Raw genomic sequence first — 20,970 nt, 5'->3', positions numbered from 1 at the left:
TGACCAGCAAAACCACCTCTGCAGGTCCCACACCCTCAGGAACACCTCCCCACAGTACCACCACCACAACAGAAACCTCCAGCCACCAGACCAGTACCACTGGGCCTGGAACTCCTCCAGTGGGATCCTCTACCGCTTTTGTTAGCACCACGACCTTGGGACCATCCTTTCCACATCCTACAAATGTCAGCACGCTACCACCAACAGCATCACCATCATTACCTCCTGTTATAATCACCACCTCTGGTACAACTCCAACAAAATCTTTTACCACCACTTCTGAGACAACTTCTAGTAGTTTTTCCATAAACACTGTAACTACTACCACTACTCCATCTGAATTTGTCATCTCTGGCTCAACGAGTACTTCTGGGACAATTTCAACTTCAAGTGCAGTCACCATTTCAGGAAGTTCTACGTACAGTACAGTTACTCCATTCAGTTCTTCAAGTTCAACTACAAGTCCACCGCTAACCACTCTTCGGAAAAATTGTACTATTTCACCAAATGAAACTTATGTAGTAAGTAGATTGCTGTATTATTTTTTTTTGTAGCTATCTTCTATTGGTGGAGACTAGTTACACAATTTTAGTGTTACTGGCAGGCAGTGTAGGAATTAATCTTTATGGAAAAGAAAGTATCCGTCCATTCTCTTTGTTTGTTTTTTCTCGTATATTAGTATGAGTTCTAATGATACTCAGTTTGATGATTTATATATTTAAATTTCTTTTCAAAGATAAATTTAAAAAGGCTTTCTTCCAGATGTTAAATCTCACATCAAGATCTCTCTTTATTTGTGGATATCTTTGATAAAGAAGCATCCAAAGTTAAGTCATGCTGAGGTTTCTGCTTCTAAATAAGATCAGAGTGGGGAAAACTTTTGCCTTTACAGTTCAGTATTATGCTACAGGGCTGAACTAGGAATGCTTGGTAATAGACTGATTTTGGGACAGGGTTGTGGAACAGATTGCCACTTTCAAGCACCTGTGAAATTTGACTGAATTCTGAGTGTTCTGGAATGCTCCACCTGTCACACAGACAAGCTAATGTCTTGTGTATTTTCAAAGCCTCCTTAGAGCTTAGCTCTACCAACTTTCTCAAAAGATCTGCAGTAATAAAAATTAAATATGTTTTAAAAAATGGTGAAAGATATAAAAAAATGCATACTATCACAATGCATGCATGTAAATCAACTTAGACATTACTCCCCAAACAGTTGGTGGTAACTGTAGCTTTAGCTGTTAATCTATTCTAGGCATTCATGGAAGAGTATTGATGATATTGATCAGTGTCTTCCACTGTTGACTAGAGAGGTAGTCTAGATGATGTGATAAGATCAGACACCTAGCCGAGACTAAAAAGGCAATTCCAACTGACTTGGTTACTGACTTGACTTTTCTAAGTAATGCTTTTCACTTAGCAGCTTTCAGTGGTGTCAGTTCGTCTTGCAGACCTTGATGGTGCTGACTGCTGCAATTCCTTCTCATTTTCAGGCTTTTGGTGGGTAAAAATTGTCAATAAACACAGGACATTTTCAAACTCTGAAAAGGAGATTCAGGCATAACTTTCATGAGTCTGACTGCTTTTTAAGGTTTCTCTCTTTCTAAACACAGACAGGTGAGTCATGGTGGCTCTGTAACTGCACTAAGGCAATATGTATAGAAGACAATATAGTCCAGGTGGTTCCCATCATCTGTAATCCACCTCCTAAACCTTCATGTTCCAATGGGCTTTCTCCCGTCCCAGTCATTGATGAAGATGGATGCTGTTGGCACTGGGAGTGTGATTGTAAGTACATGTTTTGTTGAGTATTTTATCTCCTGTGGGAACATAATAGTGTCAAAAGCAAAAATATTTATCAGGAGAAAAGCATCATAAAATGCTGTGACCCTCAGACTTCTAGTGTTGGTAACTTTGGAGTGGTTTTTTGATTCTTTTAGCTAATTAGACAATTTTACGGAATTTGCCGTCATTTCTACATAACTGTTGTGTTAGTAGAATAAATTGGTCTCTCAAGGCGGGATTTAAATGCCCAGATGCAGACAACTATAGGCTAGAAGCCTAAACACATATTACTTGTTCAGACTGTCAGTAAAGATATATCTAGGGTGCAGTTAATGCTATTCTCAGTTGTCTATTAGATAAGTCAAATGAATTGTGCCTGAAAGTGCCTGTTTTCTTTGTTAATGATGAGTTCTAGATAATGAACTCATGCATTGACATATACACTTCAAAAATTTAAATAGAGTTAGATGAGATGAATCCCGCATCTACAGATCTTGTTTGGAGACTGATCTAATTCCGTATGTTGCCATAAGAAATTAACCTATCTGTATGCTTTTGTAGGTTACTGCACTGGCTGGGGAGACCCACATTACATGACCTTTGATGGACTGTACTACAGCTATCAAGGGAATTGTACATATGTCCTCGTGGAAGAAATTAATAAGCAAGTTGACAACTTTGGTGTCTACATCGATAATTACCACTGTGATACACGGGATGTAGTCTCCTGTCCTCGAACGCTCATTGTGAGACACGAGACTCAGGAAGTACGCTTAGCAGTAGCCAAGCCAAATACTCTACAAGTAAAGGTACTGGAGAATCTTACCTTTCTTGATTTCTTGATTAAAAGATTAATACAACATCAAGCTGTTAATTACATTCACGACATTAGGAAAAAAAAAAAGTTATCTGTGTTTTAGATTGAATAGTAATTTAGATCATAAAATAAGACTATCTTTGAAGGACTGTTTTTTCACTCCCAGTATGAGGAAAAATTTCTACAGCTTCTTCCTTTTTTTATCTCAAATATTTGCGGTGCCTTATCTTTCCTAAATACACAAATGTGGATGAGTTAAGGATACAAAATAAATTAATTTATAATTAATATTAATGTAACAAAGGAAAAGAAAAAATGTTCAATAGGAGGGTACAACATAAATTAGACATAACAATAAAGTACTAGGCTTAAGCATATTTTAAAAGTACCATTATTAGCTTTGAGTGGTGTCACTCTTTTAATTTTTCAGAACAGTGGCTCTTAGGTGTTTATATTTCATTGATAAACATGACGTCCCAGTCTTGGGTCTTCAAAATTGTGTGAGAAATATTTGATTTTGGATTTGTGTGGAATTTGTTTTATTTAGTTTTTACTGTGTGTGACTATTACAAGTTAGGTTGCAGCATATTGTTGAAAATTTGCAACGTTTAGACCTCTTTGTTTTCTCAAAAGCAGGGAAGTCAACCATTGCTGAGTAAAAGTAGTAATATTAGTTCCATAGATATTTCACAGCTAGTGTATTTAAATAAATAATACAGATTTTGGCTTATTTCCTACATATAATTTTCCTACAAGCACATTCCCTTTATGCCAAGAAAGTTAAAATTGCGTGCACTAGAAATTTAGGAGAATTTTATTGCACTTTCTTAGGATGTCCTCAATGCCACAGTCATTCTAATGAATCTGTTGAGTCATAGAATTTAGCTCATTTAAGGTCTGAATTTTAGCCTAGTTTGCCAATAACTAACGGGCCTTTTCTTTAGCTCAGAGAATAAAACTTTCCAGCAACATAAAAAGAAACAAGGACAGTTGTTACAAACCGAATGCTCATTATTTCCTTTACATTCTATGTTCAATGAAAATTAATGAACAGTCAGTTGTCTTCTAAAGCCAAACTAAATATACGTTTCCTGTTTTATTTATTAGGTGACAGTAAACAAACAGGCAGTGGCTTTGCCTTACAAGAAATTTGGTGTGAGCATCTATGAGTCAGGCATAAATAGCGTAGTGGAAATTCCTGAACTAAAAATGAATGTGACCTACAATGGCTTGGCCTTTTCTATCAGAATGCCCTACAGTCTGTTTGGCAACAACACTCACGGACAGTGTGGTAAGGCTTACTCTTTTGTACTCTTGGAAAATGACAAAACAGGTAATTGACAGTCCTGTCACAAAAATGAATGGAATTTGATAATAGATCTGTGAACAAATTCTTTTTCCCCTTACCAATCTTAGGTACTTGCAATAACAACACAGCAGATGACTGTATGTTGCCAAATGGAAACATTGCAGAAAACTGTGAAACCATGGCAGATCACTGGCAAGTTGTTGATCCTTCCAAACCACAGTGCTCTCCTGGCCTGGTCCCTACAAAAGCACCTAGCACAACTCCAGTACAGCCGTGCAAAGAATCTTCCATCTGTGAGCTTCTTTTTGGAAGGTAAACATTTCTCTGGGATTTATAAGCCTAAGAACAGATAGAAAAACTTTTTATTTATAAATGAATCTTAAATTGCCCCTTAATTTGAAGATTAAACTGTTGTTCCAGTTCTTGTAGCTTTCTGGGTTGCTTCCATTCCTTTTGCTGCTTCTAGATGTCATACTTTGCTAATAGTTTGCTTCCAACTCTTTGTCTACTACATCAACCTTTCTTAAACTTCTAACATCCCTTCCAGCCCTTACCATTTTATGATTCTGTGATTCTATGATTCTTCTATGCTCTTTACCCTCCACTGTCCTATGACTTTGCCTTTTCCCACACTCATTTGAAAGAAAACAGAGTACAACTGAAAAGAGTTTAGACATTTTTAGAATGGTGTGTCAGAATTTAAAACCAAACAAAACCAAACCCAAAAACAAACCAAACAAACAAAACCTCAACATATTTTTAGAAAAGTACTTAATGGCTATACTCAGTGATATTCCTGTATCTCCTGGACAGAAAATATTGGTGTCTGAGTGTTTAGTAGGCTATCAAATAATACTTTATGTTGAAAGGTTACAATCTAGATAGGTGCTCTTAGTAAAAATATCTCACTAATAGTGTTTATTCACATCTCCTTAAGTATCACTGTTGCCACATTATAACATGTTAAGTACAATGAAGAATTAATGAGTTATTCAGTAACTAATAGTGATAAATGTTACTGTTTCTAGTGTGTTTGAGCCTTGCCACGCAGTTGTCCAACCTGACAAGTACTATGCAGCCTGCGTTTTTGATAGCTGTGTACTTCCCAACTTAGACCTGGAATGCTCAAGTCTGCAGGTCTACGCTGCCACCTGTGCTGATCAAAATGTGTGCATTGACTGGAGAAGTCATACCAATGGTGTTTGCTGTAAGTATTGTCTGTTTATCTTGTATTGTTAGGGAAGCTACTAGGGAACTGTTTTGGTAATAATATCCTAATGGTAAATCACGTTGCTTTCTGAGCAATGAAGAGGGTGATGAATCATAGTATCTATTTTCCTTAAGTAATTTTACAAGTAACATTTTTAACAATAGAAATGACAAACGAACCTGTAAAAACATATATCTATTGGCTGTGCCAGAAACATCTGCATCAGTAGATCAGTAGATTTTTTTTTTCTAAATTTAGTGCCACATTCATTTTCAGCTGTAGTAAGAAGAGGCCAGAGGGTAAGGAAACTTTAGGAACCTGTGCAAGAGATCAAATTATTAAAAAAATATATAATCAAGATGTAGACTTTTGGCTTTATCTCTTTGATGTATGATGTTATATCTCTACGACTTAATTGCATAAAACAGATTCAGAGATATGAGTCTGATATCCAGTTTCTTTTTTTTTTCTCTTTGCTTCTCAAGATTGTCAGAGATAAAATGAGCAGTCAGTGTTTAATTTCTTGTCATAAGGTCATGGGGCTTTTATATTACATTGTTACTGAGCTCTTCCTCCTTTTTATGCTCTCATTACAGCTCATCAGTGTCCCTCAAATAAAGAATATAGAGCATGTGGTCCTATTAAAGAAATAACCTGCAAAACAAGGTAAATAATTCCTTCACTGTTAGTTATAGCTCATACAACTGCTCAGTCATCCTTAATAGATGGGTGTATGAGAGAAATCAACCTCCTGTCATGTCTTAAACTGACTATCAAATTTAGTACCACTGTCCTCTTGATCCCAAATCTGTCTACTTGCACTGTTTATGTTGTCTGACTATACCAAATATGAACACTGACAATTCCTAAATTGCAAATATGTAGATCATTTGCTACTGCGTCTTCAGTGAAAGGTTATTTGGCACAATTTTCCTCTGCATACCTGACAGTAATGATGCTCCTCTGAACATTTTATCTCATTCAGTCAACAAAATGAAACTTCAACTAAACAAGTGGAAGGCTGTTTCTGTCCTAATGGAACAATGCTGTATGACTCTGGTGTGGATGTCTGTGTGAAAACCTGTGGTGAGTTTTACTGCTTCATTTGGATGCGTATTTGTATACTCTTTGTTGTTTTCTTTTCATGCAGTACAAAAATATAGAAGGGATATCTATTCTTATATGAGTGGTAATGGAAAATTGTTTTCATTTTTCACAGGCTGTGTTGGAGTGGATAGGATACCAAGAGAGGTATGCCACCATATGCTTTTGTATTTCAGGTAGAGGTTGGGGATGAGGAGATTGGTCTCCACTGCTGCAGTTGTTCTTGTGCTCTCAACTTTTCACTCCTGTTTTAAATTCTGTTCTCCTTAGTTGGTAACCATGCAATCACTCGCTGTATTTTCTTTCATGACAGTTTGGGGAAAAGTTTACAGTAGACTGTCAGGACTGTATTTGCCTGGAAGGTGGAAGTGGCATTGTATGTAAACCTCATGAATGTGCCAAACAAAATAAAACCAGTTGTGATGGAGAAGGCTTCTATGAGGTCACTGTAGTCAATTCTGAAGACTCCTGCTGCCCCATTGTCACCTGCAGTGAGTTTATACTTTTGTTTCTAGTCTTTCTATACTTTTTAGAAATAAAAATGAAAAGAGCACTGAACTAGTTCAGCACCAGAGACACCTGGTTCAGAGTCAAAAAACAGTATCCTTGTTTTTTAAAATCAGCTTGCATTGCGTTAGGAAAAATAGTTTTAATATTGCAATGATTTATAACTGAATTTTCAAATATGGGACTCAGCATAACTGAATCTATAGCTCTTGAGTTCAGGATCACACTTTATTCAAGTAAAATGCAGATAGATTATGTAGTTCTAGGTGAGTATAATTCTAGGTGGGACAGTAACAGCTGTCCACTACTCTTCTTCTTCTCAATTCTCTTCAAAGAATTGAGATTTTTTAACATTTGGTAACTGCACAATAGAAAAAGTTTCATAAACTAGTGTAGTTCCCCAGTCCAGTGACTGGATTCACTAGAAAGATGTGTTCTCTTTTTGCAATTTATTTCTTTGGAGAGGATCTGGATTTTTTCCTGTCAATGGAAGGTCCATCCTAAATGCTTTGATAGATGCCTATTTCTAGCAGCTGTGATTTAGTGTACTTTCTGGCTTATTCTTTTTTTTTTTTTTTTTTCCTTATTTTTTCCCCAGAATGCAATACAAGCTTCTGCACAGCTAAAGCCCCCAAGTGTTCTCTGGGATTTGAAGTTTATTCTTATATTCCTAGTGGTCAGTGCTGTCCTGTGTACGAGTGTGGTAAGTCCCTTGGAAATATATTACAATACTTGACATTATATATTACATAATTTAGCATTATATTCAGTAAGACTGTATACAATAGCCTAATGAAAGAGACAATAACCAGTCAGATTCTACCAATTGGTTTCTAGTAACATTGGTTACTACTGCTATGGTTATGACAAACATCTACAAAATCAGATATATCTTAGGTGGCTCAAGTTCAATTTTCCTGGTTGTGAGCCCATGTAAGAACAGATATAGAATTTACTGAGACTGTAGTCTCAGTCTAGTACAAGGTCCCTATAAGCATTCCCAATAGGAGGTTGCTTTACAAAGTTTTCTTTGTTCTTGGCAATTGAGACAAGAAACTACTTGTATCTGTTATATGGGTGCTCTTGGCTATGAACCAGATTGCATGTGTTGGGCCAAATCTCCCTGTTTTTTTGCACATATGTCATATCTGCTATCAGGAATAGGGAATAAACAATATATTTGACCATATGCATTGTGACTTATTGGAATAAATGAATTTGGCTAGAGTGGGGTGAAGACTGTTTGTTTGATTTTTCCCTATGTAACCAGCTAACTCCTTGCTTGTTAACAGTTCCCAAGAGGGTTTGTGTACATCAGAATGCTGAGTTCTTGGTAAGTTCCTATTTCAACTGTCTTCTGAAAATGCTTAAAAGGCCACTTAGTATGCTTTATCTGAGTTGTCATTAGGAACTTTAGAACAATTGATATTTTAAAATCTTTCCAATTTCTGTCAGGAGTTCATTGATTTCACAAAGTCTAAATCTTTTCTGAAAAGGTTACTGTGTATGAAAGAGGCTGAAGAGCTGTTTGTATGTAAGCATCAGAGATTTGCATTTAGGGTTGAGTGTGCATGCATTTTAAAAAGTGAGTCCAAATTTACTGTCAGTACCTTATGGCAGTTTTAAGATTTTGCTTAAAAAAATGAAAAGATATGTAAATGAGTTCTATTTGATCTAGTAATTGTTTTATGACACCTGCCCTTTTAATATCCATGTTTATCATTGCACAATAGGACTTCAATAACAACACACAAATTAAATTCAGTATTTAAAGTGTTGTCCTCATCAACAGATAGCCAAATAACTATCCATAGTGTTTATGATTGTTTCCTTCTCCCTTGCTTGGATTACAGATTTTTTGGAAATTAATAAACTTCTGTTACACGTGTCATATCTTATTAATATACTCCCCTTTTTTTCTTAACATTTATAGCCTAATTCCTCAGTCTTTGTTGATAAGTGTCATAATTGCTTCTGCACTAATGAAGTTAATGTCAGCACTCAACTGAATATCATCTCGTGCGAACATATTCCATGCAACACATATTGTGAACCAGTAAGTGACAAACTTAAAACAAATTGAAACCTACCCCAAAATAACAATGACGTGAAATGCAATTTGATCAAGGAATGGTATAAACAAAAGAAAGGGAATGGAAATCCAGTGTCTAGTGTGAATACCAACTGTCCTTGAGTAATCTATTGCATGAAGCTTGACTGTGTAACTTAAGAGTATTTGTTCACATTAAGAGGATTAGCTGGGAAATCTCTGTAGAGCACTTAATAGAGTGACACTTGATTATTAGACCTATTTATTATAGTGTTTTAAGCTATTTGGTCTCTGGCCTACTTTCATTATTTGTTTTCTGTTGGGTTGGAACACAGAAAGGTACAAATCTTGAGTGTACTTCAAAGCATAATTAATAACTGTTAGTTATGTTTTCATTAATTTCTCAAAAATGCGTTGTGCTTTCATTTTGCATAAAAATGCAAAATACATGAAAATGCAAGATGGGTTCATTCTTAATTAATTTTAATTTCTAGGGATATGAACTTCAGTCAGTGGAAGGTGAATGTTGTGGAAAATGTGTGCAGACTAAATGTGTTATTCATACAGCAGATAAGTCTGAACTCATCCTCAGTGTAAGTATGCTCTACATTTTACATCTCTACCAAATCTGTTAAGTTCTCCCTTTGAGAGAGGAATTGACTCTTTGTCAGAGACAAAGATTAGTGTAAGTATATATCAGAAAAGCCAGAGGCTCACCTAAAGCAAAGGCTATCTACAAAATTTTGGCCTGAAGAAGGGACTCATGAAATCAAGTTTTCTGGAAGGCTTTTGTTGAAATGACAAATCCAATACCATTGGAAGCATTCTTCTTGCAGTGTCTGGAAGTTTAAGCTTTTCTATATTTTTTACTTCTGTGCACCGAAGAACACTAGTAAAGCCTGCATATGAAACAATTTTATTGCCCCTGTTGGGTGAAAGTTTAGAATTGTTCTTAACTACCACTTAGCTTTCCCTAGGCATAATCCATTGCCATGGATGAATTTGTTAATAACTCTAGTGTACTCACATACTTTAAAGGGATTTTTCTTTCCCAAGGGAAATCCCATTTGAAGCTGAAGTTTCTCTCCATGTATGGTGTGCTGCAACACATGTAATATTCTGTATCCGAAATGGCTGTTAACCTAAAAATGATTGACTGGGAAACAAGAGGAAAGTCATTGTCAGAGGAGAGGAAAATTTCTGTCTGAGCTCCCTTCAGCTTTCCTTATTATATTTTGTATTTTTCTTTCAGCCTGGAGAGTTTAAAAATGATCCTTATGACAACTGCACCATTTATAGCTGTGTAAATATCCACAACCAGTTTATCTCTTCCACATCTGAGATCACTTGCCCAGCATTCAATGAAGACAGCTGCAAACCTGTGAGTAAATATGGAAAATGTACTCTCTGCTCAGTGCTTAGATTGTTTCAGTTTAGTTCAGCCACCTACCTAGTAACAGAAGTCAAATTAAGCTCTGATGAACCTTCACCAAAGTTTTTCAGTCCCAAGGGGAAAAGTTTCTGCTGCGTCTATGCATAGACCTATAGAATGTATAAAATAAGACATCTGGATGAGAGTTTAGGGGTTATAATTGGCAGTTGCCTCTCAATAACCAAAATACTGGTCAGCACCGAGGTACAAAGTCCTTGCTGACTGCTTTCTGTGGGTTCCTGTCTGAACAAGAACCATGTTTTCTTGAATATTACAGAAATACAAGCTGTTCAGACAGTAAGCTGCCAGTGCACACTCCCTATAAGACCGTGCATACTCCAGATTCAAATACAGACATCTCTGAGAAAACACTTTTTTGTAACTGTTTCTAAAAAAAAAATCACGTGTTAACTGTAGACTGCCTTCAAACATTATCTTTATTTCTACAATCTTTTGTATATTGATAGATTTCAAGTGTGGAAGAGACTATTACCTTTGTTTGTTCAGATCAATGCTACATTTTTCATTGATTTTTCCAGCTGTTGAGAAATTGTTTTCCTCAGTTATTGGCCTAAAAGCCTGTTTAATGTAGGGAAAGATAATAATATTCTTTTTCCTGTTTCTTTGTTCTTTTAGGGAACTATTGCATTCTTACCAAATGGTTGTTGCAAAACCTGTAAGTATGCCAGTGTACCTGAATCAACAATACAGAGAATGACTTTCCTTCTTAAATCAACCCATTTTCTAACCATAGAAGCTGATGTTAGTATGTAAATAGATATTTCTATATTTTTGTTGTTCTCTCTGGTAAAGTTTAAACTGAAGCAGAAAGATCACTTAAGAGAATTCTGTAAGTGAATTAGTGAAGCCTAGAGAGTGCTGAACTGCAAGCTATTCTGGAGCTATTTCACTGAAAGTATTTTCTCATCTTTCACTATAGGTGCACCTCTGGATAGTTCTACACCATGTTCTGTCCGTCAAAGAGAAGATTTTATTGTCCATAAGGGCTGCCGTTCTGTGAACAGAGTTGTCATGACTGAATGTGAAGGAACATGTGGAACTTTCTCAGTGTAAGTAAACTGATTGGACAACGAGGTTTGAATTCTGCTGGCACTGAACTTGTTTAGGTAAAATGAACAATAAATATGGACTATGGAATGGTAGAAGACCTGAAACTGTCAGCTATCCAAATCATGGGCACAAAAACATGAAGTCTGTGACTGAACAGCTGATTTGCCTTAATAAAAAGGATATTTAAATTGCCTTAGGATTTGGACAACTATGACAAGGACAATCCATCCATTAAGAGCTGGGTTTTCTGACATTCGTGTCACCTTGGTTAGAAATCATCAGAAAATAACATAGATTATTTCCTGTAATGGGAATGAGCACAGAAAGTGGCCAGGCTTGATACTGATGACCTGAGAAGCTGCTTCTCAATAATTAACATCTAAAATGAAATGCACACACATCTTTTGAAGGAAGATTGAAATGTGTACAATTTTTATACAGTAAAGAAATCAGAAAACAAATACTTTTGGGGTTATGTTACTAGAGTAGTTGCCCTGTACATTTTTCTCTGAAATGAGAGAATCTGCAAGAAAGTGGCTATAAAAAAGGTGGCTGGTAGGACACCTGCTATCAAGCAATTAAAACACTGGAGAAACATAATTCTAAGTCCCCAAAGAACTGTCATTTGCTTCCTACCATTGAATATGCCACGGGGCACCTTACTTGGGAGAAAACTCACCTTTAGTCTCAGATTGAACCCTTATTTGCATGGAGGTTTATTAGTATTTTGAAATACCTTATAATCTTACAGTCTTGTTGTCTTTGCCTCTTCACACAAATACAAGGAAAAGATCTTGACATAGTTTGTAGCTGACATTGACAGGTTCTGCAGGTTAGGAATAGTGCTGGGGAAGCCGATGAACACAAGGCTACAGAAGTACTTTGCTGTGACATAAGAACAGAAAGAGCTGCGGATTTCCCTTCCTGTGAACAGTACTTGGCTTGGGCTCTCTGATTCATATGATGCAACTGTAGCCCTTGTAGCCAGTTTATTGATGTGATGTCATTGTAAATGGCTGTGTAGTCACTTCTCTATGCAGTTTTCTTGTTCAGGTTAGAGCTTTGTCTGCCCTTCATTGTTGATCTGTTGTATTTAACATTAGTCAGTGCTGAGATGATGAGAGGAATCTAAGGAAGCTGAACTCCTAGAAATCACTAGGTGCTTTTACAAGGATTTTGATACTATTTTACTAAAAAAAACCAACCAAACAAACAAAAAACTCAGTAAATGCAATGAATTTTAAAAGCACATTGTCATAACCACTGCACTGCCAGGTGATCTCAGCACCTTCATAAGCCATGACTATGACTCCTCTACAGAGTATTCCAAACTTTTCACAGGAGTTCTATACCTAACTTCACCTTCTCCTCCACGCTGGCTTTTGGCAAAGAGTAATGTTGCCATTTTCCATGTTAACAGATACTCTGCTGAGGCCAACTCTATGGACCACAGCTGTTCCTGCTGCAGGGAATCAAGCACTACTATGAAGGAAGTGGAACTGATATGCCCCACTGGGGATTCAATTTCCTATAAGTATATATATGTGGAAAGCTGCAGCTGCAAAGACACTGAATGCAGTGACTCACAATCCAGTGAGTCACAGAGTACAGAGGAAAATGATGAGGAGAGCACCCTGGATCGCATCAAGAGGGCCATCAGCTTAACAGCAAAATGAAGGAGAAAAAACCTAATAGCACTCAACTAAAACAACTATGCACTATTCTCACCTTCCTTGATGACTTCTGAACTTTGCTTTTACCAGTTATTGTATGCTGTTTGTTTTCTTGATTATTTTTAACAGTGCTCTTTTTATCTGTGCACCAAATAAGAACATAAAATTGTGTTTTTCCAAGTTCACAGCCTTTTGGGTCCTTTTGTAATCATCTTATTTTCTCTGAGTGATTAAAAGCACATAAAAAAAAGCATGAGTTTGTACTTATTCATGTGCTGTCTTGATGAGCTTGAGTTTTAAAAGAGAAGAAAGGTTCTTTTCCAAGGTGTAGAAAGTCAAAGGACTAAATTTTGGGGGTATCTATTTCTGGCTCCTGAAATGCTGAAATATCAGAAGGCACTGCCTGGAGGACCCAACATGTAGTGTGGGGCAGCAGTTGATGTTGTCTGACAGAACAAATATGAAAATTGCATCATGAAGTAATTCAGATGACTCAGATAAACCTCTAGTTCTGCATTAGATCTCATTTTAGCAAAACTGTCTATGTTAGAACTGTCTCAGTTCATCACTACTATGTACTTTCACTAAGAAAGTACTCCCTTGACTATAAGAATGTGCAGTTAAAAATGCTTGAGGGATGTAGAGTTAGTACTATAGAAAGAGATCTCTAAACTCCAACATTTGCAAAACAAATGACAGTCTCTGAGATAGTAATCCTAGGATTCCTCTACTGGAAATAGAGAGAAATAACTGTTTTTGATGTTCACTTATCTCACAACAAAGGCTAGGATGTTAGCTTAACTGCATTCTAAAGTGCCTGTTTATCTGATCTTACTGTAAGGGAAACTGAAGGAGATTGAGAGGTGGACATATGTCTTGAATCATCTGAAGTACAATGAGGATAATTCATACCATCTGTTGTGTGTGAAAAAATGTTTTGGGTATTATTTTGTCTCTGTTAATGAACATTAATTGTGTGTTACCCTTCTGAGAACTTGAAGTAACTGCTTGAGCCACAGTCAATCTGAATACCAGCATTTTTGCTAATCAAAGAGTTGGTGTCACCATTCTGTGCTACTACTAGCTCTGTCAAATGTGTTGCATCCTAGAATGCAGCTTAGAATCCAGAAGCTGGTAGGAATGTACAGAAGATGAACCTCCAGAACTTTTGCATCTTTAGAATACTACGATTAGAGATCTAATTTCTGTAGAGGGAGAACCAGCTAGCTGAAGGAAGTTTCGTCAGCTTACAATGCACGTCACAGAACTAATGAAGCCTGATTTCTAGTTTAGTATAGGTTTCTAAGGATTTCTCTCTCTAGATTCATTGTGAGATGTGACTGAGGCTTTATTCCTGGGGCATTTACAAGGTCGTGCTCTTCTGAGAATTCTTTCTTGTCTAACAATTTCTGTGCTGACACTGCAGTCATGTGTTTCCACACAGTATTTACAAAAGTGATTTTTCTAAAAATCTGTTGACATTTAGGTATATTTGAGATCTTAATTTTTGCAGTTAAATTTGTCTGAAGTCAGCAAATAGCTTCTGGAGACAGATACAAGGTCTGATGAAATCTGTCTTGTTTCTTCTGAAAAACAGATAAAATATTTCAAGTCAGTAGTGGCATTTTGCTGCACATTATATGTACACTGAAGACAAAAATGTCACTTGCTTCATTTTTTCATTGGCTCTAGTTTGCACAGGCTTTTTCTGCCCCTTCTAGTGATGGGCAAACTACTTCTAAATAAGGAATTTAAAAGATCCTCTATAAAACTCAGTAAAGCTGCAGATTTTGGCTTCACCACTGCAGGGCAGTGTATGGCTAAAAATGCAAAACACTGTACACAAAAAAAGTAAGCTGCCACCAAAAAGGAAGTTTGTTCTTTTTTAAGTAGATGGTTTTATCTCTGAGAAGAATGAATGCTGATAATTCCCCACAGGCTCTTGTACGCTCTTATCAAGCAGTGAAAAAAAGGTTTCCAACGGGGATCTACATGTCTGCATATAGATGATGTTCCTTACAGTGCTCTGGATCATAGCAACCCCTTCCAATTTTCGTGTTGGGTCAGTGCTGCCCATAAGCAAGCTCTCAAGTTGGGCCTGTCAGAGAATTCTTACTTACAAGTGCTTGGCAGTTCCAGGTCAAACTGTACATGTCAAACCTCCTCCCCTTTGTGCATTCTTACTCACCTTAGAACTTCACAGTTCAGTTTGCACCTGTATTTCCCTTGGAATTGGATGAAAAAATAGAACAGATAAAACTTTTTCCAGCAGAGAAATCCACAAATAATCTTTTCAAAAGAAACGAAGGAAAGAATCTTTAACTGTGAACCCTTACAAAGAGAATAACAGTGGCAGGTGAGCAGCACTTTTGCGTCTTTCCGGATCCCTCTTGAAAGTAAATGGAGAGCTGTTCTACCTGATTCCTTGGAGTTTCTTAAGCAAGAACTGTAGGGTCTGCAGGTCAGAACCAGAGATTTATCTGGAAAACCCAGAGAACAAACTGAAGAAATCTCTTACGAGGCAATGTCAGCCCTTTAGGAGGTCAGGGTAGACGGTAGAGTCTTCTGACCCATTGTGTCCTAGGCAGGACCTACTGCAGGGGGCAGTGACAGCTTCATGAAAGCATTGGTGCTGGAAGGGAATGGGCTTGCTTTCCTCTATTCTCTAAGAATGACTCCATTCTCCAGGATATTCCTTGTCTTTCGGAGTCTAGTAAGAAGGAAGTAGTATCAAGAGACCTAGTAGAGTTAGCTGAGTGATAGAGTGGCTAATTGCCATGTCTCGATGTCCGAGTCTTGTGTCCACCTCCTCCCAGACCTCCTGTCTAGCCTCCCACTTTCATTAGTGGCAAATGGTTTCTTTTTGTTTTGATACTTTTTGAGGAAACATTCTTGGGAGGCAAATAGGACCTCTACCTACACAGCATTTGAAGTCACCAAAAGCTAGGACGCTAACTCTTGCCCTCTAAGAGCTGCTTGGTTCGTCCTTACTTTGTCACGTTGTCCCTAAGCAAGAGATGAGCAGAGTTCCTCTAAGCATGTTCCTCTTATCACATCCCTGAGGCCCTCAAAGAAGGGCTTGAACTTGCTTGGACATTCTAGTGAACAAAATAAAACAAAAAACCAAAGAAATCATGGCCTGAATACTGTTTTCCCCCTAAGGGAAAGAAGGGAAGATATGGGCAGGTTGAAGTTCCCAAGTACAGGCTGGAGCTGTGATCTACCTTTAGCATGATTACTGCCCTGGTTGCCAGAAGCTGTAATTTTGAGTCCTTGCCTTAGGTGCAGGCTTCTCCAAGGCAGCTGGAAGCTCAATCAAACCCTTCTTAGGCAGGTGCAGTCTTACAGGAAGCTTCTTACAGCATAAAGCTATCTGTAGGAGACCACTGACAATGTTGGAGCAAACCTGAGTGAGTTGGCTGCAGCTCAGGGAGGGTGCTATTGCCTCACAAGTCAAGACCACTGCAGCTGAGTGCCTTCAGTGCAGCTCTTCACCCACTTGGCCACTCACGAGGAAAAAAAAAAAAAAAAGCTCAGAAAATTTCTTCCTAATTACCTAGAGATGCACTGGAAACTCAACATTTTTCATATGACTACAGTAATACAGTGAGAACTTTCATTTGGAGTTTAAAAGGAATTCTTGGAAGATATGCTGACAAAGTGAGCACAGTTTTTTTTTGCTGAACCATTATGGCACAAGTGCTTTGACAACATAACTAGCAGAAAGGAAAAACCTTGTTAGCAACCTGGAAAAACCACTGTTGCTATCTGATGGGAGGCAGATGTCATTCAGAAGAGAGGAAAAAGCCACATGCAAACCAAGAAGAATCCTCCCCAAAAGAATACAAAGTAGGAATATCTGACCAAATAACTACCTTGTTTAGTGATTTATTAACTATGTGTTATTATCATTTTGTACTATAGGAGAGGAAAGGTGAGATAAAATTTTCTTCTGTTTACTATTGGACCATACTTTGCTAAACAACACTTGACTGAACTAAGCACATGTAATTCTGCACATAAGACCCAATGAAAGGGCTTCAGCAAAGGCAAAGCCCTAAGTAAACAGTCGAGTAGTTACTGTGCTTGTTATACACTATTTGAACTTGTGTAGCAAAGCAAACTCAGATACAGGGAAAACAGGCAGAAAAAGACTTACATACTCTAAGATCATAATAAAGAAAGTTGTGGTAAGTTTTAGGTCCACAAAAACTGAAATACATTTAAATAACAGTAATAGTGATATACAATTTCTGATATTTCATCCTCTAACAAAATTGAGAGGTAGGGGTATTTTAAGGCAGAATAAGTTCTTCAAGTTAAGCAGCCTTCTTTCTAGGCCAAATTTCCTAAATTAATTCAGTCTTTTCAGGCTACCACAAACAACTGTATTCTTAAATGGCTACCTCTCAGACTTGCTTCAAATCAGACTACATAGATTATATTCCCACCACTAACATACAACATTTTGGTAAATTCTTTTTCAATATCATCCTTTTAAAAGTCTGGTGTGTTCAAATTGAACTTCCTTTAATGTTTCAGTTTTTCAGCTTTTATATATAAAATGATTGAATTCCTATCACTTGTCTCTAGAACACTGAAAAACACCAATGTTTTTTTTTTTTCCTTATTCCAAGGCTTTGAGAAAACTCATCAAATGTAGAACTCCGTGTATCTTCTGTATTCCTTCAGTACAACAACTCTCATATCAGAATATCTTTCTGTTGCATAGTGGTTTAAAGATAGAAAACACTTTATGTGACCTTTTACTATGCTTTTGGCAAGCCTCCTCTCCACATTTGAGAAATGAATTTGTTTTGAAAATTGTAATTGAGCTTTCTTGGTTCCAGGAAAACGGAATCCTTGAAATCCAGGAAATCATGGATATCCCATTGATAAACAATTACTTTTACAAACAGTAGCTTGTAAAAATAATTCTGGATATCTGTTCCTGGTCATATAATATTGTATATTTGACAGGTGAAAACCTTCTAATTTGCTTTTAAGGTTGAAAGGAAGGACTAGTCACGAGACCATAATTCAGTTAGTCATACAAATTATAATCTTTACACATTGAAGAAGATACTACCCGACCATGCCAAGGCCATTAATCTCAGTTTGACCCAATAAAATGAGAAACATCACAGATTTTCAAATTGTGCAAAGATTAGTATGTATGGGAGGAGTAAGATAGAGAAGAAAGCTCCGGTACTAAATGAAGCAACATACATACAACTATTGTATTTGACAGAAACCAAGTCAAGAGGAAGTATGGCAGAGATGGAGTTAAGAAGAAGTAGTACCTTTGCTTTTTGCAGCTCTCTTTTAAGCAATAACAAAAGGCAATAGGAACTGTGATCTAAAACACAGCTTTATGCAGTACCTGTGCTCTTACATGGCAGTGAAATTTCAATAAACTCTACCTTTGGATTAGTGTAGTTGAGAACTTCTTGATCTTTGCAGTATCTATGGGAGCTATACACTCATTCTTCTTAAAAAGACAGGGAGCCTGAGCTAAACATAACACATTAAAGGCAATTACCTATTGGGTTTCTAATTTCAACTTCTGCAGCATGCTAAGCAGATGTCTGGGGAAAGACTGTGGCACCAATTGTCTTGGTTTTCCTCTCTCTAAGAAGTAATTTGATTTTTTTTGTTTTTCTTAAAGGTGTTCAGCCACCTACAAAACTGCTTTGGATTTAATGACTGCAGCATTGAAGGCAAGGCAAACTCTGAATCTTGAACACAAAGTAGTGACTTGCTTTATTGCAATATACCACAGTTCATGTTGAAAGGATCACAATCTCATGAGTCCAGTAAAAATTCTGACAGAATTTTAGATCTGGTCCTGGATAGAGACATGGTGTAAGTACACTTTTTTTAGGAAAAAACACCTCAAACAGGCCAAAGTTGTTTAGCTTCTCACCTCAACTTTTTCTCTGCCCTATCTCTCTGCCTTTCTTTAGGCTTGTAATAACTTTCAGTGATGGTGGACATGGTTACTGGGTATGCAATTTCATGTAATTTCAGGGTTATACAGACTTCTGGAGGGTGATCTCACTAATGTTCACAAGTATATAAAAGGCAGGTGTCAGGAGGATGGAGCCAGGGTCTTCTCAATGATGTCCAATGATAGGATAAGGAGCAACGGGTACAAACCAGAACACAAGAGGTTCCAAAGAAACTTAAGGAAAAACTTCTTTACTGTGAGGGTGATGGAGCTCCAGAATGGGCTGCCCAAATAGGTGGTGGAGTCGACTTCTCTGGGGACATTCAAAACCCATCTGGACAAGTTCCTGTGTGACCTACTGTAGATGGTCCTGCTCTGGCAGAGGGATTGAACTAGTTGATCTTTCAAGGTCCCTTCCAACACTTAAGATTCTGTGGTTCTCTGTTCAGTGGTCAGTGGCTGCTTCTGCATTGTTTTGGGATCCATGAAATAAGAAATTGCTTTTTTAAAAAAGCATGTATTCTGCTCTAGCTTGAAATTCATAAAGATCTAATTCTTAAAGAAGAATGCCCATATCCTTTCCTACACAGAGCTCTGGGTTCCCTTTGTTCTGCTAATCCATATTTTTCACCAGGAAGGATGTTTAAAGAAAAATTTTTCAAATAGAAAAAACCTCAAGGACCTAACCTCCTGACGAGATGGCTCTCTATGCAGGGAGTCATTCTTACGTGAAGAAGTGCCAATAGGTCAATGAGACCTGTGTGCACAAACACTAACCAGCCATGTCATTACTCCCTCTTTGTGGATTTTGAAAGATCTACACCTTCCTTAAAAAAAAACAAGAAGACCAAAAAAACCCTAAAACCTGAAATAAAATAAAAAAAAAAAACAGAAAAAAAGGAGCTGAATATATTCCTTGCAAACACAAATAACTAATGCTCTTGGTAGTTCAGGAAAAGTCAAGGAACCCTATGGCAAGATGAGAAGTTACAGAGCTATGTGTTCATTCTAAGGCAAAATGTAAGAAAATATCCAACCATCTCCTGTTAAAAGTAAAATACTAAAGTTATTGTTCATATATTTTAATCAACTATTAATGACAGAGATTCATTCCCTGTTTTTCCTCTGTCTATTGCACATCACCTTAGAGCTATTGCCAGCAGTTTCAAACTGTGTGGCAGATGTAAACTTGATGGATCAAATAAATATTTTATATGAATTTCCTAAATTCTGTGGGATTACATCAAAGATACAGGTATAATCCATGTGGTTCTTGAATTTTTCTGATAATTTTTGATGAGCAAATTACTGTTTACATCAGATATGTAAAATATTTTGCAAAATTAACTTCTGATGTTCTTATCATCTTTTTGGCACAAGAAAGCTTGACACAAAATCCAAATTATTTGTTTGCCTAGCTAACATTACCTTGTTAATGAAGTATCCAGCATTTTTCTGGAGTTATTATCTAGGCAGTGTTTGTAAAACACCATTTCATAGTTGATTCACATTTTAAGAAATAGTATGATCTTCACCTGAAATGAAACGGTTTATTAGACTGACCCAAGACAGTGAGTTACAAAAGTCTTGGTAGCTTTAATGCTTCATAGTACGTTTGGGATCGCCTTTTGACAGAAGAGGTGCATACAAATGCAACTGCCAGGCTTCAGTACAGTGTCTGACTAAGAATGGCATGAATCCACCAGATGGCCCTGATTTGAATGCCTCTTTACAAAATTTGCATCAAAAAATGTGAGATGTGAGTCAGTGGTGTATTACGTTAGCTTCACCATGGTTTATCTCCAGTGAGTCAGTGGCGATAAGGAAACTGAGTTAATATTTACCTATTGTATTTACTAAAATCACATACCCTTTAACAGCAAATGATCCATGAAATGGGCTGTAAAAGGGCCAAGAGGAATTGTTCTTTTTGCTAGTACAGCTGCAGCAGCAGCCTCTTACGCTGCAAGGCCCAATAAAGGGAAGAGTTATTAATCCCAGTATGTCACTGCAGGGGGAATAGTTATACCTTGCATGCCTGCAATAACAGTGTAAGTGATCA

At 37.1% G+C, this 20,970-nt stretch overlaps 1 protein-coding gene across 1 annotated transcript in view; it reads left to right on the top strand.

Annotated features, from left to right (window-relative positions):
* The window catches only part of MUC2 (mucin 2, oligomeric mucus/gel-forming), a 54,028-nt gene extending 41,067 nt beyond the window's left edge, over window positions 1-12,961 (top strand). The window contains exons 35-52 of the mRNA XM_061999695.1: window positions 223-521; window positions 1,614-1,788; window positions 2,347-2,594; window positions 3,710-3,893; window positions 4,019-4,223; window positions 4,940-5,127; window positions 5,718-5,787; window positions 6,107-6,207; window positions 6,341-6,372; window positions 6,539-6,716; window positions 7,331-7,435; window positions 8,025-8,065; window positions 8,666-8,788; window positions 9,277-9,375; window positions 10,035-10,163; window positions 10,851-10,890; window positions 11,155-11,284; window positions 12,706-12,961. Of these exons, the coding sequence (XP_061855679.1) occupies window positions 223-521; window positions 1,614-1,788; window positions 2,347-2,594; window positions 3,710-3,893; window positions 4,019-4,223; window positions 4,940-5,127; window positions 5,718-5,787; window positions 6,107-6,207; window positions 6,341-6,372; window positions 6,539-6,716; window positions 7,331-7,435; window positions 8,025-8,065; window positions 8,666-8,788; window positions 9,277-9,375; window positions 10,035-10,163; window positions 10,851-10,890; window positions 11,155-11,284; window positions 12,706-12,961 (2,603 nt within the window). The remainder of the gene's footprint in view (window positions 1-222; window positions 522-1,613; window positions 1,789-2,346; window positions 2,595-3,709; window positions 3,894-4,018; window positions 4,224-4,939; window positions 5,128-5,717; window positions 5,788-6,106; window positions 6,208-6,340; window positions 6,373-6,538; window positions 6,717-7,330; window positions 7,436-8,024; window positions 8,066-8,665; window positions 8,789-9,276; window positions 9,376-10,034; window positions 10,164-10,850; window positions 10,891-11,154; window positions 11,285-12,705) is intronic.
* The last annotated feature ends 8,009 nt before the right edge of the window (window positions 12,962-20,970 follow it).

This window comes from Colius striatus, chromosome 7 (assembly GCF_028858725.1).
Source record: "Colius striatus isolate bColStr4 chromosome 7, bColStr4.1.hap1, whole genome shotgun sequence".
In the NCBI taxonomy this organism is placed as follows: Eukaryota; Metazoa; Chordata; class Aves; order Coliiformes; family Coliidae; genus Colius; species Colius striatus.
The sequence above is the reverse complement of the archived record's forward strand: the minus strand, read 5'-3'. Positions and strand labels throughout refer to the sequence as shown.